Source organism: Anopheles nili, chromosome 3 (assembly GCF_943737925.1).
Source record: "Anopheles nili chromosome 3, idAnoNiliSN_F5_01, whole genome shotgun sequence".
NCBI classification, from domain to species: domain Eukaryota; kingdom Metazoa; phylum Arthropoda; class Insecta; order Diptera; family Culicidae; genus Anopheles; species Anopheles nili.
The window spans coordinates 45,056,727-45,074,993 of record NC_071292.1 but is presented as its reverse complement, the minus strand read 5'-3'; the positions used below and the strand labels follow the sequence as shown (position 1 = coordinate 45,074,993).

The 18,267-nt window shown below is 44.2% G+C and overlaps 1 protein-coding gene across 1 annotated transcript; it reads right to left on the bottom strand.

Annotated features, from left to right (window-relative positions):
* Nucleotides 1–6,448: 6,448 nt before the first annotated feature.
* On the bottom strand, nt 6,449–15,199 carry LOC128727640 (zwei Ig domain protein zig-8-like). Its single transcript, XM_053821570.1, has 8 exons — nt 15,127–15,199; nt 13,751–13,905; nt 13,142–13,219; nt 12,765–12,897; nt 9,722–9,841; nt 9,500–9,602; nt 8,411–8,508; nt 6,449–7,436 (listed from the first exon to the last, which is right to left on the bottom strand). Exons 1-8 carry the CDS (start codon nt 15,167–15,169, stop codon nt 7,204–7,206), a joined length of 963 nt encoding a protein of 320 aa, XP_053677545.1. The 5' UTR covers nt 15,170–15,199; the 3' UTR covers nt 6,449–7,203.
* Between the last annotated feature and the right edge of the window lie 3,068 nt (nt 15,200–18,267).

The following is an 18,267-nucleotide window of genomic DNA, read 5'->3' as shown; positions in this document are numbered from 1 at the left end:
ATTTCCCGAATATCCCATCAATCTCTCATTTTTATTGAGTAGAAGTTTTTACCTCATTTCCCTTTGAATCCCTATTTTGTACACAATAAAACGAACCGTTTGTGCAACAATAAATAGCACTACAAGTGTAGTTGTCATACATTGATAAATCCAGTTTAAAAAAATGTGACAATTGAAACAGATATGCATTTTATGGTTTCTTTAAATAATACTTTAAATAGACTCTTATTGCTGCGAGGATGCTAGACATCGGCCTGCAAGGCAGATGAATAATTTCCGAACGAAGTATGGATCACGAGTAAAGTAGCAAACAAAATCGAACCAGGTTCAATAGAAAATGTAGTGCTAAATTAAAATGACGACGTAGCGTAGATTCATCTGCGGTTCTCGGCATGGCGGAGCTGGGAATATATTCTCATCAACATACCAACGGCAATGCACGAACGTGTTCTCGCGTAAGTTCCCGTCTACGCATTCGAATTCCGTTCACCTTGCGCAAGTTCTTCGGTCATGGTAGCTGCTAGGACATGCTAAAATTCAGCTGAATATAATATGCAAATACATACATTACTGTTTGCTCCGTCACAGCCAGCAAGAGCATTTACGATTCCTTTCCTGTTTCTACCGTCTGTCCTGGTATTGCTCTTTCTCACTCTCTTTTGTTATTTACCTCTTCTCTTCGCACATCGCTGATGCCTGAACACGAGATCTGTAACAAAGTGAACTGCATGTTCCCATTATGCCGATGACGGTGGTTTACGAAACCTTATTGGAAGGGCTCAAACTAGCTAATAAACGATAGCTACTGGTGCGGAGGGTGCTGTTGGCGGTATAGTTTGTTCGCAATGCGTTGGGAGGAATGTTCATGCGAATATTTCTTCATTTGGAACAAGCAGAAACAAGGCCCGGTACATGGTGTTCTAGGTAGGAATTCAGTTGCGCCACTTATGTGTAGTAAGCAGCAATGGTCTGTATGGCGTATATATTTTAGTGGGTAATTCTGCACATGTTGGACAGATTATTGGAAAGGTGCATGAAATATTCCATTTTCTGTGCTAAAGCAGTTTATTGATTGTATGGTTAATCTTTTATTATTTTTGTCAATCCAGTCCATGGGAAAAAAATGAACAGAAAAAGAGCTCTGGAGTAACTAAACAGTAAATTGTTTAGTAGTTTAATAGTGAAACCTAATTCGAGTTGTTATAGACATTAATATGTATACATATAAATATATATATATATATATATATATATATATATATATATATATATATATATATATATATACATATATATATATATATATATGTGTATATATATATATATATATATATATATATATATATATATATATATATATATATATATATATGTATGTATATATAAATATATATATATATATATATATATATATATATATATATATATATATAGATATATATATATATATATATATATATATATATATATATATACATGTATGTATATATATTTATATTTATATATACATTAATGAAAATTATATAGTACATAGGTATATTATATTTGTCTTTTAAATTATTGTGACTATGATTTTTCTTCTTGTTATTCTACAATCGTTTCTTTCGATATCCGAAAACTTTAACGGGAAGTTTACAAAACGTATGTCACAAAGATTTTGTTCCAAGTCAGGCGACCTTCTGCACTTGACACAGGATGTCCATGAAATAAACGCGTGTAGGTATGGTAGGCATCATCAGTTTCTGTATTTTCCGTTTCAAGTTTGCTTACTTTGGCGTGGGAAAAAAAGTAGCACTGTACGTGAGACAAAGAAAATTTTCAACTATTTGTTCTACCATCACGTAAGATATTCCATTGTTTTATGACAAAAAAATCGTGACCTTTTATTTAAAATTCTTTTTACGTGTTTCTCTTAAGGCAAACTGACGTGGCTGGGAAAGTTCAAAATTTATCTAAAGCAAATGTGTTGACTTACATAATAATAATGCTTATAATGTTCAAACCGTTAGTTCAATAGGTTAGCTAACTGATGGATAATAATTTAGCGTTGAAAAACGTATTTCATCTATTCTAACTCTAGTGAAACTATTCAGTGTACAAGAAACGATAACTTTAGCGCACACACATACACATAGTTGATTGTTTTTGGGTTCAATCAGTACTGTGGAAAAAGTCAGTCGAGGATCCGAGCGTCAAAAATCATGACTCAGAAATTAAGGCAAAATTCCGTCGATGCACTAAACCGTGCACCGATCGAGCGAGGGTATCGACCCAAATTGTGACTCGTTGGTAAATTGAATTTTCATTCGCACACTCCGTGAGCGGTTGCGTCCGCCAACCAGGACTAGATTAGTTTGAATTTTAATTCCAATTTCCGAAATTCCTTCCTCTCTCCGCACGGAAAATGCACCAAACTCGCGAGGGATGAGAAGAAAACGGTCCAAAGCATGCCCACGCAGCCATCGGCGAGTCGGAATGCTACTGCTTCCTTCGTTCGTTCGTTTATTTCGGAAAAACCATTGATCCAAAGGGTGCGCAGTTTTTGGTGGGCGAGGGCCGATACGGTCCAGTGAGCTAGGTGGGCTAGACAGCAGGCAGCCTGGTACATATCAGGTTGCTGGCTGCAAATTCGGGGCTGGTGTGTTTTTGCAATGAGCCGAAAAATTGTTTAGACTAGCGTATTTCTGCAAGTGGAGCGATCTGGGCTTCGATATTTTATTTCTGATCGTTCACTCACCGTGCCGGGCTGTTGATAAACGACCCCACAAAATTTCCGCAAAATTTATCTTTCGTTTGAACATATTTTACGGCGAGGGAAATGATGGCCCAAGTTCACCGGTGCGTAGTTTTACCGCAGCGCTGCATTGCTTCACACCAACACGAGCCGCTACCGATGCAAGGAATTTATTCGGTACGTCAGCATTTCATAGCTCTATAGGTCGGTTTGTTTGCTGAAGTATGTTGCAGATATTCGAGTGAATGGATTCTGATCGCAGTAGAATATTTGCCTATACACCCTCTGATAATATTCTTCTATCAAAAACATCGGCTCATTTTTTGAACAGACAATCTACCAGCTTTCGAATTTTCTATTGTCGGTTACAATGTTTTATAGATTCCCAGAAGACGGCTGTACTCTTTGCCCAACAAATAGTTCGGAGCATGGGCACCAGTGCAGCACATATTAGCGGTGGTTGATTGAACTTGTGTATAATTTTAGAGAAGACTTAATGGAATGTAAGAAAAGTTCGCGTAAGTTCTCAACGCATGCCGCTCAAATTGTACTACTTGTACACCCCATGTGGTGGAAGAGTCGTACGCCAACGCGGTTGCATTAAACCAAAGCAGGAAGCCGGAAGCGATGAAATTACACTAACGGATCCTGTTTACCGACCGGTCCATTACTGGAACGAGATTGCAAAACCAAGTGGTGCAAGTGGTGATGCTGTTGGTGTTGTGATCTGAGCTTAACTGTGCCTTGGCAGAGGCGATGCGAAAGGCAACTGCAATAATCGCTTACAAAATGTGTTTTTAAACTTCCTCCACCTCATTTTAACCACATAATGCGTTGAACTGCTTCCGCTAGGGTGGCTGCAGGTGCGGTTTGTTGGTTAATTGAAATGACCGCTACTTTGCTGCAGCCTCCTGAAGTAGCACAATAATTAACTGCATCTCGCGCGATTAGCTGATCCATTTTTTTTGCATTTCTCTCAGATCTTTATCATGCGAAGCTTTTGAAGGTGTGAGTTAATTTGTGAGAGTAATGTCAAAGGCAAACAGCTTCTAGGATTGTTTAGCAACTTTTCAAGTTTTGTCTCTGTGGTTCAGCGAAATTCACTTACCTTCTACTGTGTGGACATTCACTTGCATTACCAGCCGTTTAGATGCAAATCAATCCTCCGATAGCAAGCGCTCATCATTTTAAGTTGTATTTTGGTGCATGCATTTTGGAAAGAATAGACGGCCATTGTCATCTACTACTCACATCGAAAATGATCGGCTAAAAGTCAAGCATTAGAAGCGAACATTAAGCATTGCTGCGCTCTATCTGCCGGCATCACGTGATTCTGCCGCCTCGAATATCGTGGTAATTACAGTGCGAGTATTTTCAAAGGAAAAAGAAACAATCACCCACACTTCGATGCGCAAAGGCCGTGCGAACAAAGCGCTTAAGAATGTCAAGAAATGAAATGATCAAAACGGTATTTTTCACTCCATTTGAAAGGGAAACAATATCGCTACCGGTGCCGGCGGCGGGTGCAAAAGTGTCGTTTAGCATTTTTGTTCCAGTTTGGAGGCGTATTATCTGTAATTTTCCCATTTCCCAATCTACCCGGCTATGAAGAAAATAATCTTTCGCTGCTATTTCAGCTCCTTCGTGCCCGTGCGCTATACGCGCCACATCGCGGCAGCAAAACGCTAAAACGAACCGTAATCTCTGACGCTGGCTCGGCATTCTTTATCGTACGCTGTTTTCCCGTGCACATCCTTTGCATAATGGAGTGGAAACAGGAAATAATCATCGCTCTGTGATGAGGTGGAACGGAAATCGAACATCCATTAAATATTACAGGACGATATTATTATCGATGGATTTTTTTTTGCCGTTTAACTGGTTTCCACTCGGCGCAATCGGTGCCACCGAGTCCTGTCAAGTGTGAGGTTGAAATATCGGAGAAAGTGATTATATTTCTATGTCAATGCTAGGATGAATAAAACGCGACTATCGTTGCTTAGAAGCCAAGAACTAAACGCACAGTTCTAATAAGTTTGTGAAGCTGTAGTTACGAAAACATACTCTGCTCAACTTTCGTTTCCTTTTTCGTAGCAGGTGTCACCAGATTTAATTGGCTCCGTTGGTTCTCGAGTCATGCCCAAGTTGATTTCCACTGGGCTGTTAAGAAACCTGGTCTGAACTGTTTGCGGTGTTCCAAACAAAGTACGAAAGACATTCAGCACGCCAAAATCAGTCAACTGACTGGGGTTTTCTCTGGACGGCAAGGTTACGGCATTCGCGCGCTAACGAGCAAGCTGAGACCAGTCAATGGCCGTGCGAATACGAACTGGAGCCGAAAGTTTAAATAAATTAGTGCCATTAGTGCAATTACCGTGCTCCGGCTGATTTCACCAGTTCGCACTTCGGGAGTAGTAAATTAATCAAATTAACCTTCGTTATTGAAATAAATTATTCGCCAGCCGGATTGATTTTAGGATAGGAATAATTTAAAGCAGCTACCACATCAGAAGGCGAAATCAACATATGGTCCTGGTGAACCCTCGGGCAGCCCTTCCGATCGGCCAACTTTTCCCACCGCTCTTTGTATAACTGAGCGGGAGGTTAATCAGCCCATAGAAAACCTTCGCAGAACGACCAGCTCACGGGTGGGGGATTCTTCTCGTCTCACTGGAAATCAACCGCAGACAGCTCTCGGTAGCTTTTACCGTATGTCCGCGGGCAGAAAACCCTTACCGTGCTGGGTTTCAAGCGTACCTCGGCTAGGTACAATCTTTTCCCCATCCTGCAAAATGCTCGGGTCAAGATATGCTACACCCCTCGAGGCAGTCACAGCCATGCGCCGGCGATACAGCACCGAAGCCTATCCGAAGCCCTCGCCTGAAAAGATCCCATCCATAGCGATTAGTTTGCCGGCAGGTGAGCTCGCTTCCGTTAGCTAAATCTAATTTCAATGATGGGGGAACACGTGGCCATCGAAAGGTGAAGGAAAGCGATTTTCCATCACGCACCTTTTCCATCGATCCCACCCGATCCGATCGAGCGGCACGAGAAGGATTCGTGGGAGCCTTTTGCCTCCGTTGGTAAAGCCGTGCGCTACTTGGAAGACTTAATTAGCTCTTGCAATAATAATCGAGCGTCCCATGGTGATTGAAGTTTGAACATTAGCTTAGCGAGCAGCTCTCGGACGCGGGGGCGCGTTTGCAGTGGCGTGGTTTTCCCGTAAAGGGAGAAGTTTCCAACACCGAAGTTTGCCCCGGTGGTAGATTACCAACACCACCCTCAAAACAGCGACCTTTCCACATGGGGTCAGATGATATTACGTCAAATTAATTAACACTCGCCAACGAGGGCGATCCGGTTTGTTCGAAAAAGACGCGTTCGTTCTGCGTGGCGCAAATCAGCGCAGTAGCAGTTAGTTTGTCACCACGTGGAGCTGTGGAGCCAAAATCTTGTGGTAGTTTTCAAAATCAACAGCCACCGATCAACCCTCAGGTTTGCTTAGGTTGTGGCTTTCGACGCGACCCTCCTCGTGGGGTGAAATCGATTACAAACGTTGCAAACAACAAAACGGCCGTAGTAGGCGAACAGTTCCGTGAGTTGTTTAACAATTTTGATCCGATCAGATCGCTGACGTCGCATTTCTTTCAAGCTCAACTGTCATCCGTGGCGTGACGGCGCAGAGCGCAGTTTGTGTCGCAAGTGCTGTGTCTTTTAAATGAATTTATTTTTCACCAAGTGGGCAAACTTCATCTAATGTTTGTATACATACATGGAAATGAAATGTTGTTCTCTTTTTTTTTCTCTTCTCTCCGTCTCCATTAGCTCATCATTTCACAAAAGAAAACGTACGGGCATTTGCATTTGGATTCAACGTTTCCCACGGCAACCCGGTGCGCCGGTCCGATCGACATAAAACACATCGGCAAGACAAAAGAAATCGTCTCGTGTCTGCGCTTTTTGGCATGTCTTCGTCTGTCTCGCAATCGGTTTAAACACACACACACACGTGCGAATCCGGCCGGTGGGTCTTATGCAAGGATAATTCCACCGTTCTCCCGCAGAGGAAACAAGATTTAATCCTAGCTTGTCGCAGGCTATTCTCGGTTGATTTGTTCTCGCTCGTATTATCGGAACGAATGCTGCACACACACACGCACACACACACACTGCTCGAATGGATGAAACACCGTCGCAGGGAATGCATGATGAATCCGAATTCTCCGTGTGGTTGAAGATATTTTCGATTTGTTCGCTCAATCCTTGCCCTTTTTTCCTTACCGCCTTGGTGCTACGCCCGGTGAGCAGCCGATGAATGGGAAGCAGTTCTGCAGCAAATGAAACAATAAATTTCTCTCCCCATGCAGAACTGGCCCCCAGGAGTGCCGAGCTTACGGGCCGTGGTGGTGCATCATCATACGTGCGAGATTCCATTTGGCGCTCGGTGTGCCAAATTGCGAAACTTTATGCTAGCTGGGGTGGGCATGAAAAACTGCAGCTTCAGGTGAACTCGTTTCCCGGGCATTTCCACGGGCTGGTCGCAGCAGGCGCTTCCATCTCATGCCGGTAACCGTCCGGCTCGGATGTCCTCCCAGCAGGTGCAGCAGGGTGACCAGGTGCAATAATAATAGTATGCACATGCTGCGCAGTGTCGCCGGTGGTCCTGCGGCCGCATTGTGTTGCATCGCCGCTGGGTGTTCGCCTGCGATGGAAGAGAGAGTGAGTGAGAGAGAGAGAGAGAGAAAAAAATGGCGGATTGTTTCTGGCGCTCGCGTGGATATTTACATCACACTCGGGGAGACTTACAAGCGCAGATTTATTCATGCGCCCCTAAATGATGTCTAAATTTAGCGACCAGTTTCGGTAGCAGAAAAGCAACAAAAATGGTTCCCTTTTCTGTTTCGGAGCCGGCACGGCATGGGCTAGTGTTTTCTCAAACATTTCCTGGCCGTAGGAAGATTATGTCAACATTTTGGCAAACGAGCAGCTGTTCCAGACCCAACCCAGTTAGTGATGCGTTTGCGAGACGCGTATTCTGAAAGCCTTTTCCCATCCGGGCATCCTGAGGGTTGATCTATGGCTGATGTTTCGCAAGTACACGCACGCACGGCTCGAATGCCTCGAAATAAATCGAATTTTCGCATGTGCCAGAACCAAGCCCAGCTGGCTTTCGGTGCGTTTCTTTCAACTACCAAGATGCGACGAAAAGATACGGCGAGAATTTGCTCATACGTGTAATCCCTGATGCTCCCGAAAACAGCGCAACTTTACAAAACCTCGGCTTGCCAATAATCCCGAGCGTCAGGCACCGAGCCCAAGGGGGATGTACACTCGCCTCCGACCCGTATGTAAATGAGGGGATACTATTTGGAGAATTAACTTCACCGCGCAAGAGCAGGAAGGAAGCGTAAAGCAACCACACTACGTTTACGTGGCCCAACATCGACCATTCCGTGTCTCGGCTCACGACGCTTATGAAGGCTGGTTTTTGCATGCATTCCAAACGGTGGGTTGTTCTAGCCATTGTTAGCCGTAATGTTGGTGCGTTTTTCTGCTGCTTCCTGGAATTCATTTTCCACACCACCAAGCCGGTGCTCGAGCATGAGCGGTCGCCACGGCATGCCCTACATACCGGAGGTACAATTCAAATGTTGACTCAAGTCAACCATAACTTACCACTAATTACATGAGCATAGACGCTTGCCGAGCGGGCCATCGTCGGTACACAGGTGTAGTTGCCGGTATCGCTCTGCACCGCCCGTTTTATCTTTAATCTGCGGCATCCAAAACCTCCAACATGGTGTGGGTTACAGCATGCCAGCAGAAGAAATAACCACATTTTCCGCAAAACGTGCAGTCGGTGTTTTTGGGGGCAGGATTTTGCCCCAGGAATCGCCAGGGTGACCGGTAACGAGAACGAAAGGAGGATTGAGATTAACAACCAGCGCTATCACCGAAAACCGCAATTCGGAACACATATTCTCGCCACGCCACGTTCCCAACATCCTTCGCCACTTGGTCGATTATCTCGTCAAAGGGTGGGAATGCAATTGCCCGGTACGCTGGGTGGGTGATATTTGCATATTTGCCACGTGTGTGAATGCCGCCCAACCAACGGTGGGTTTCCAACCAACGGTGCTCGATCGCCACCACCGTGTGTAAGCTTTCCTGGATCGCCTCACACACTATGCTGGCGTGAACGTTACACAGACCCTCGCCAACGGTGGGAAGACATCCGGTTGCAACTGCCGCTCAAACGGTAAAAAACAGGGAGTTTGTTTCTGCCGAGTGTGCGATCCTTGAAGCGGTCGCTTCAATTGCACACCCTGATCCTTGGAACGGGTTTTCCGGCCGTAATTGCCTTTTCTGAGCGTTGTTCCTGAAGACGCCGGTAACGCCGGTCGGTATTTTAATGGTACCGACTTCCATTTTTATTGCAGCTTGCTGCCGGCTGCATCCACGGTGGCCAGTTTGGTGCAGGGTGACCTAAAAAAGGCAGCCTCTTTCGCTAGCGCTTTCGTTTTGTGGGAAGCAATGGTTGTCGAGCTACAATTCAATCGAGCTCAATTATCGCCGGTGGCATTGTCGGTGGTAACACTTCGTTGGGCGTTGCTGCAAACTCACCCCCACACACACACACACCCTTGATTGAATCACACATCCTCATCCGGTGGCGTCCCTGCGAAGGATGCGCTCGCTCGGAGGCCGGTGAGACGTGCCATTCTTTGCTCAATTATTTGCGCTTGGATACACTTTTATTATTACCTAGATGTCAGGGCATCTGTCCAATCTGTTTCGATGGCGATTCGTCCGGCATCTCCCGGGTGGATGTCGTTCTCTTGCGCGTGTGGCTCCACCAGCGTGCTTCCTGTTGTGGATTGGTCCGGTTCCAAGCGGTTACGGATCCGTGGCGAAAGAAATTAAAGAAAATGTCTGACTGACCGCGATGGCGATGGTGGGCAGTTGTTCCGCGACGTTTGTACCTACCCTTGTACCAGAACACCGTGCCTAGCTCGTGTGGTCCCTGCTGAATGACGCACGTCATGGTGATTTCGCTGCCAGATTTTATGAATATATCCGACGGTCCCAATATTCGCGCTCGCAGCTCTGTGAGAGGGAGGAAAAAAAAAAGAAGCACCCATGTAAGAGGCGTGTGGACCTCTTCAGCCGAGGCAGCCCATTCGCCCGAAGCCCACAGCCACAACCACAAACCGAGCGCACTGGAGCTTTTGAAAGCGTTCGTTTGCTCAGTTTCCTTTATTTATCTGCACGCCCCCCCAGCACAAGTTATATTTCTATTTAAAAAGCAAATTTCAACCTCTCGGGGAAAAAAAGTTGGTGCTGGCGAAAGTAAACTAAACCGTGTTGCGTTAGCACCAGCGTTCCGTTGCGTTGCGTTGGTGTGGTTGCAAAAAGAGGGTTCCCGTTTCGTTTGACTCGAATGAAATCATTTCCCAAATTTAAATAAACACCCTGTTCCCATCCCTCACACCAAGCGAGCGTAAATAATAAAACGCCAGCCACACACACACACACACAGGCAGGCAGCACGGTTGTGGTGCAGATACGCAAATACGCCCCACATACGCGCGCGCCCCAAACAGACAGGGACGAAAAAAAAACACCATCATCTAACATCAACTGGGCGTCTCCATCGCTTTGGCCACCGATGGGGAGAACGTTGAGAATTGCGTTCGAATGCCAGTTTCGGCAGTGGGCAACCTCCTGGGGACTAGCACGGGGGACTTTTCGCATCAGCAAAGTTCTTTTCCGGCAAACTAGCTATTTTTTATCATTTTCCGGCACCGAACGGCACACACTTTATGTGCAGCAAAGTGCAAGGAGCTCGATTCCTTTTCGGGTCCGGAGACGCCAGCACAGACGGATGCGAGCTCCCGCCCAGGGATGCTGGGTCCGGAAGGATGCTGGAGAATAAACTCGCGAGCGGACCCCTTACGGGCAAATATTTAAATGAAACTTCGACCGACCGACCGACCCTGCTGCTGCAGACTGTGCATTTGGGAAACGTTTAGCAGATGACAACTCCTGTCTGGCGTGTGGCGTGTGTACTTATGGCTAAATCGGAGAAAGTTTAGCCTTCGGTGAGATATCGTCCTGCTCGTGTTGTTTGCCAGCATGTGTGTGTGTGAGTGTGTTTGTATGCTTTTTTTCTCGCTTTTTTGTTCTGATGCCCTGGCTGACGCGTGCAAGTTTTCCAATGATTTTTTCATTTAAAAAATTCATGAACCGTGAGAAAAACTTAACCAATAAACAAACAAATCGCTTCCAGCCTTGGTCCAAATTGACAGCTGACATGGTTCACGAGATTCACGAACTTTGCCTTTAGACGCGGCAGACACGTGCGTCCGTTCGGCTAGGATAAGGTCAACTCGCCATTTGGTTCAACGTTCGTCCATCCGAGGGGCGATAAATGTTCGAGGCCAGCTCGGCCAGCTTATGAGCGGTGTTATCAACACCGACCTACATCAAATTCAACACCACATTTCGACGCCCCCGAACATTAGAGGGCCCACTGAATCGGCGAACGGTCACCGAGCAAGCACATTACAATGGGCTGAAAATCAATTAACCCATCCTGTTTGGATTACGGTGAATCTCCGTGAAAGTAAAACCCTCTTCATTGCACGGCCCGCAGCACCGGGCCGTATAATCCACGTTAACTCGAGCGTAGCTTATCAAGGCTTCGCTATTTTAGCCGGACCCATGGCCCATGGTTCTCGGCCCATTTGGGGTGAATTTACCGCTGCTAGAGCTCGTGGCAGGGTGACAGTGAAACCTTGCCTACCTTGCCGTAGAAAGGACCCCATCGTTGGTGGGCCCTCAGCATAATGAGAAAGCACAATGAGGTCCTAAATGTGCAGGGACAATGAGCGTGGCGCACATTCATCCAATCAGCGGCGTGTCGCTCTGGGTCGGCGTCCTCGCTGGTGGTAATTATTAAACTTTTATGGCAAGATCACCCTCGGGTGATACTAATGTGGGTCGTATTAACACTGAAGGAGCGTAAAAATGGCCGTCACGTCGAAATGGTGCGCTCGTTGTACAATTAATAGCTTCACATGCATTTGCGAACGTGCGAAGCAAATTGAAAATTAAATTTCAAAATAGCTCGCCCCCCTTTATTTTAGTGCGCAACCACGCAATGATGAATAAATTTTACCCTACCTGCTTTTTTTTTTTGAAGCTAAAAGGACGACAAACAACCCGCAACAAAGTAGTGAACCCGCAATGATCTTTGCCCGCGCGATCCTGAAGTGTAACATTTTCCGTGCCATGCTCGTGCGTACACGCGCACGGTTTTATTTGACTTTTGCCCAACCTCCAGTGGGTGGTTCCTGGACAAAGTTATAAAATTTACGTTTGAGCAGCCAACACCGAGCACCGGGAAACCAAACACGACAGGGCCAATTACGCCTTGTGGCTTTGAGTTATACCAGCGCCTCCTTAACATAGCTTCACTATCGCGTTCTCTTACTCTTCTACAAACACACACCCACGCACACACACACACACCGACTCACAAATGGTGTGCTTTGGCCCTTGTTTGCTGCCTGTCTTTCGCTGTCTGTTCATTATTCTTGCAGGATCCCAACGCAGGCTTCCCGCCAGTCAACGTGACGTACGAGTTTCTGCCGTCTGGCGCGCCCAAACTGTATGCCTGTGTGCAACCACGTGGAGTGTGTGTTTTTTTGCTTTTTCTTCCTCTTCTTCTTCCTCTTCTTCTTCTACGGGTAATGGTGGAAGGCACGGGGAAGTTTCGAAATTAAATTAGGTAATTTATTTTGCAAAATTTTACCCCTCTATTTAGCTAAAAATGCATCATAGCGAAAAGTTTTCTTGTCGTCCCACGCTTCTCGGGGGTTTGCGTGAAAAATCGTGTAGCAACGAAGGTGAAGGTGCTTCAGGCTAAAATTACTCATCGCAGCGTTTCAAGGATCTCAGTTGCGTTGGTGCACGGAAAAACCGTTCCGCGTTGGGAAAATAATTACCCTGTTCATGTAAAACTCACCAATTACATCCAGCACGTACGACAGGGACATTTTCGGTTCGGTGTTTATTTGACATTCGTAAACGCCCGAGTCTCGCGTCTGAGGATATTTTATTTGCAGTGTCCAGTTGACGGAGCCCTCCGGTCGTATCACCTGCAGCAGGGAAAGAGAAAGAGTGTTAGAGAGAGAGAGAGAGAGAGAGAGTGCGAGCATACCACGGGAAAGTGGTTCTAAACTCATTTTAACTTCATCGTGCGGTGTTTCAATTGATTTGCCCTTGCACCAATACCCATTTGGGAATGCAAGCAGCGGCGCGAGACCATGCTAGAACTTTTGGCATCTGGCTCGGGGCTATCTGTGAACTTTATGTGGTGCTTTACCTTCGAGAAGAACGTACCTGAAACCGTTGGTCGGAAGTGTACGTCGATGCTCCCATCGTAAGTATATGCAGATCACGCTTTCGTATCCATGCAACCTAAAAACCATCAATTATGTCGAATATTTTCAATTAATGGTGAGCCAAAGCTGAAAATTCCATTTGGTTTCTTGCAATTAAAACGATTCAATTTTATTTCCGACAATTCCCGGTTCAAAATAAAACATTCCCTGCCACATCCGGTCAACTGGAATTGGAATTCTATTAGCAACATGATTCGTTTCAAAGACATTCGAGACATTCGTCGACATTCTGATCATGGTCTCAGCTTAAACACGGTGGAAGGCTCCGTTTGATCAGATTCACCCAATGAATGGCCAACGGTATGCCACCATCGGTTGAAATAAAATACAAAGCAAAATGCTGCACGCCGCTTTTAAGATTATATCACGTGCCGGCAATATTTTATTTGAATTAATTTAGCCTCGTTTATCGTGCAGCCATCGTGCAATGAAAATCGATTTTTAGGCATCGAAAGCTACACACCGAGCATGTGCTACATTTGGCGAAAAGTATCACCGAGGGTGAAACGCCCGAACATGTTCGATATTGCGCCTCGCAAATACTCACATCCTGATCGCCAAGACGCTCCACCCGGCAGTGCAGGAAGCCGGTTTGGCCCACGGTTACGGTGAGATTGCGCGGCACGTCAAAGTCAAAGTACGGTTGCAAGGCATCGGACTCCTCGGTGGTGGCAGTCATTACTACGTTCGAGCTGACGGAAACTGGAATGGGGAGGCACACGTTGAAACAAAGAAAATGTATGAATATTCTATAAGCGACAGGATCCATCAGACGGGTGCTTGAATTGCAGCTTGATGTGTATCTGGAAAAAGAACAATATCGAATAAACAGTACGTTAGGCTGGAACATTTCTCGAAGCGACCTCGTAAAAGCTGGTCACTTCCTTTCGCTCGCTTCATCTGTGTTCGTTCGAAATGTCAGATATCGTTAGTTCACACGCGGGAGAGGATTTTATGAAGCATTTATCGGTATGAACAAACATTCACTCGCTTCGATAGCATTACAAGTTGATGCCTATACGTTTTCACGGTGTAGTTTCAACGAAAGAAGTTATCATATGCCATGGTTGCTAGCCGCTATATTGATTGCGTTTTGAGTGTTTAGCAAAATACAAATAGTAAGCAAATGTATTGAATGTTATTATTTCAGCTTAATATGATAACTGTGTTTATCCAAGAGGATGCTCAGCTCTTTAAGTCTGAGAAATGGTAAACATGGTAAATATTTTAGGAAAGAAAGATATGAAAAACTAGCTTTACTGACAGTGAAAGCTTCTGAACCAAAGGCTAACCTAGTGAAAAAAGGTGAATACTATTAAGCTAACGGCCATTTAATTGTTAACCATGATATAAAGTGTGGGCATTACTTTCTTAGCGTTGAGATTTGAAGCGGTACAATCTCGGATAATCCGACTAACAATCCCGGATTATCCTCTACAATGTGTTCCTTTTTACCGTTGCCATTAACTCCATAAGCTGTTTCAAGTCCGGTCATGATCTTAGACATTGACAGCCATTTGTGAGAGAATCCAAAAGCAAACTTGTATTGTTAGTGTTTTACTGAATATGTAGTGATAAAAGTATGTTATCGTTATCGAACGTAATTTTTTAGCTTAATCTTTGAATGGTTTAATGTGATGTTTATAAAGCTACTTTATTATTTCGACGTTATTATGACGTACTTTTTTTGTATAATTCGTTAAATACATTACAAATACATTCGTTAATACATTGGCGTAAGTTCAATGAAAGTTTGCTATAGATTATTCTCCATGAAGAATTATTAACTAAACCCTTTTTCTTGATTTTAATAGTTCCAAAGACAACAGTTTGAAACATATTGGACGCTTTTCAATACTACTGTTGTGTTGCAGCTTTCTCTTATCAGTTACGCTACTGCAAGTCAATTGATAACATACGTACCCCAAATGATACATGACGCTCGCAGAACATTTTCTATGCGCATTTTCGGTGTGCACAACTTGCTAGTTCGGTTTTTTTGCGTTTAGCTGTGATGTCATAGAGACTACTTTCGCTTGCCACTGCCATGCTGAATTGGGGCCAATCGTCTGCGCTGATTAAATTTCGGCATTTCTCGTTACCATAGAAAGAAAGCTACTCTGAAAAGAATGCTTTCGCAAATTTGCTGCTGTATCGAGAATCTTCTGTCTCAAATTGCTTTTGGTTGGCGTGTCTGAAACGTGAAACGAGAGGAATGAGGGAAATATGCGTTAGAAAAACAGTGTTGTAATTTTTTCATGTAAACTGTGCTTCTGTGTGTTAACTACTATTAAAACGTTTCTAAAAATAATTTACTGGTGCAAAGAAATACAACCATCGAATACTGAGAAAAAAGCTAACGCTGATTACATTCGGTTAAATTTAAGCAACATTTCAAGTAGAAAATAAAAATTGTAGTTTTGAACAACTTATATTTCACAAAAACACGATAAAACCACCGCTTTAGAAGTACATAAATTTTTAAACTAGGGCTCAACATCACTCCTATAAATATTTCAATTAGCTTTTCAGATATTTTCAGAGATTTTTTGACGGTTCGCTGCGAGATATATAAAGTACTCTTCCTAAACATAACCATCTATAAATATGATTTGTAAGTGATAATTTTGTATCACCATTTGTTACAATATCTTTTGCCTGTGATGAAATGAAATTACTTTTAAGATTAAACAAATAAAATAACCGGTTTCTCCTGGATCCAGAACCTGAGAGCAATTTAAAGCAACACAAAAGCACACAGCAAGCATGATGATTTCATCCGGAAACGTCGTTGCTAAAAGTAACAGCGGAAACATTTCGATCTTCCTGCTTCGAACCCAATGTACAGAATATTTAGCACCTAACACGAGCGCCAGCCAGCCAGTTGGCAGCATCACGGCGCCATGGTCATGGTTTAACCTTTCAGTTTTTTTTTTCTTCCGAAAAGACCACCAAAACTCTGTCCAGCAGATAGTGATCAAATGATTGTGCGGCAAACGGGAAAGCTTTTGGTGCCTGTTTTAACACCTACCGTGTGAAAATTGAGAATTGGAAATCCTTAAGCATGATTGTGCTTTTATGTTGAGTTTTGGAAGGTTTGCAATAGTTCGGCTTATTCAAGCGTGAATAGGCTTAATCAGCTTGTTGGTGTTTTTCTTTCACTCGAACAAATTGAAGCAGAAGCCAAGATACCGCGTTGGTCATTAGAAGAAAAAGGTATGTCCTTGATTTGTATTATTTGATATGCAATTTAAATTTGTAAGCCTTTTAGTATTATTTTTTTTTGGTAAATGTAGTAATCGAAGTATACCATAGGTTGAGTAGTTTGCCTTGAAAACATTAAACACGTCACCAGGAGTGCAACGGACGTAGAATGGGTTCCATTTTGCTTTTAACAAGAGCTGGATGAGATTTCGAGGTAAACATGTTTACATAAGGACGATTCGAGCGACGCGGGAGAGTCGCATCCAGCGAACAAACAATATTGACGAACAGAAAATTGCTCTTGAAAAAAGAAAAACGGAAAACAGCGTCGGTGAAAGCTCTCCAGCTTTTACTCATGTGGCCTTCCCTTAGCGTCGTTTGTCTGTGAAAGTTGTTACAAGTGTGTTGTCGCTGGGAAAGAGGAAAAAAAAGAGCTCAAACCTGCCCCATGCCATGCCACGTTTTGCCTATCAAAGCCGGATATCTCATTGATGTACATCGAGTAATTGAGTTGGTCGCCACTTTGTCGCCTTCCGGACCATTTGAGAGCGTGTTACGCTGGCAGTAGGTTGGCAGGGATATTCGAACATTGGAGCAGCGTATTGGAACTGCCTCGACAATGGTTGACTGTTGTCAGTTTGGGGAGTTCTGCACCGTGCTATTGCATCGCGGAACCGTCATCGCAACAATTGCTACACAAGAACAGACCGGTTCGTACATTGTATTCCGCGTTGCTGTGCGCTCTTTCCGAGCTCGCCAATAAATAGCAATGTGCTCAGCAACAGCACGATAAATAAAGCGTTCACCGCGTACAAGTGCCGTTGCCTGCAATTGCTCCGCTGGACGAATTCTCCGGATGCCTTCGCACTATTATCTCCGTGGCCGGAGCCGTCTGGAAATTTATTGGCGCACGGAAATCGATATGTTACATTCGGGTCCTTTTTTTTAGGTTTACTTTTAACACACAGTTGTTTTTTTCACGCTCGGTCCCGATCCCTTATATCTTAATGCGTTTATCAGAACGAGGGACTATTTTTGCGAAAAGCACATTTGGAAACCGTCGAAAGAATCCTTCCTCGTTCGCTCTTGTGCTCGTTCTAGAGGACAATAAGATAGGCCTATAAAATTCGCTGCATCCCAATCGCGAGCCAGGAAGCGCGTGTGGAATGAGACTGGGCCTGGAGCAAGGCTGCTACTCAACCTTGCTCATGTCAGAGGCATTCGAAGGCCGGCAGATAGCATGGGTGGTGGGTTTTATGATTTGTGAGCTGCTCGTAACCTAGCACACAAAACATCGTCGCACGTTTGGGCACAAACGTCAAACAACAAGGTTGTCAACGAACGTTACGGAAAGGAATTCAGGCAGCATTCGATACGCGCTGGATGTGATCAACAGGGTGGAAGATGATTGTAACGACACTATCAAAGATTTAGTGTTTTGCATTAGAATTGAATTGGATCAATTCGTGGGTTAGAAAACGGTTGAAGATCGCTGACATGTCAAGTGATCGAACACTGCATAATTAGGTTACGCACAAACAAAGGCACAGTTTGACTTTGTTACGAGCACCATTCATCAAACGGGTAATCTAATAAAGTCGCTTCTTCCTGTCATTCAATTTTTGAGCTTCATTGGCTAGAAGATGTATAAACTTGCTGTAAACAAAATATATCTTACAGGTGTTTGATTTAGCAAAAGCTTTTTCATAAATTGGAAAGAAAAGGTATTTAAATTATGCTGATTGCTCGTCAACCTGAATATAATATCAGTGGCATACTTAGTGATAGTGACTTACCCAAAAGTTTTTTTCTAAATTTGGGTGCTTCAGCTTTGCTTTTTAGTCAATGTAGGAGAGATAT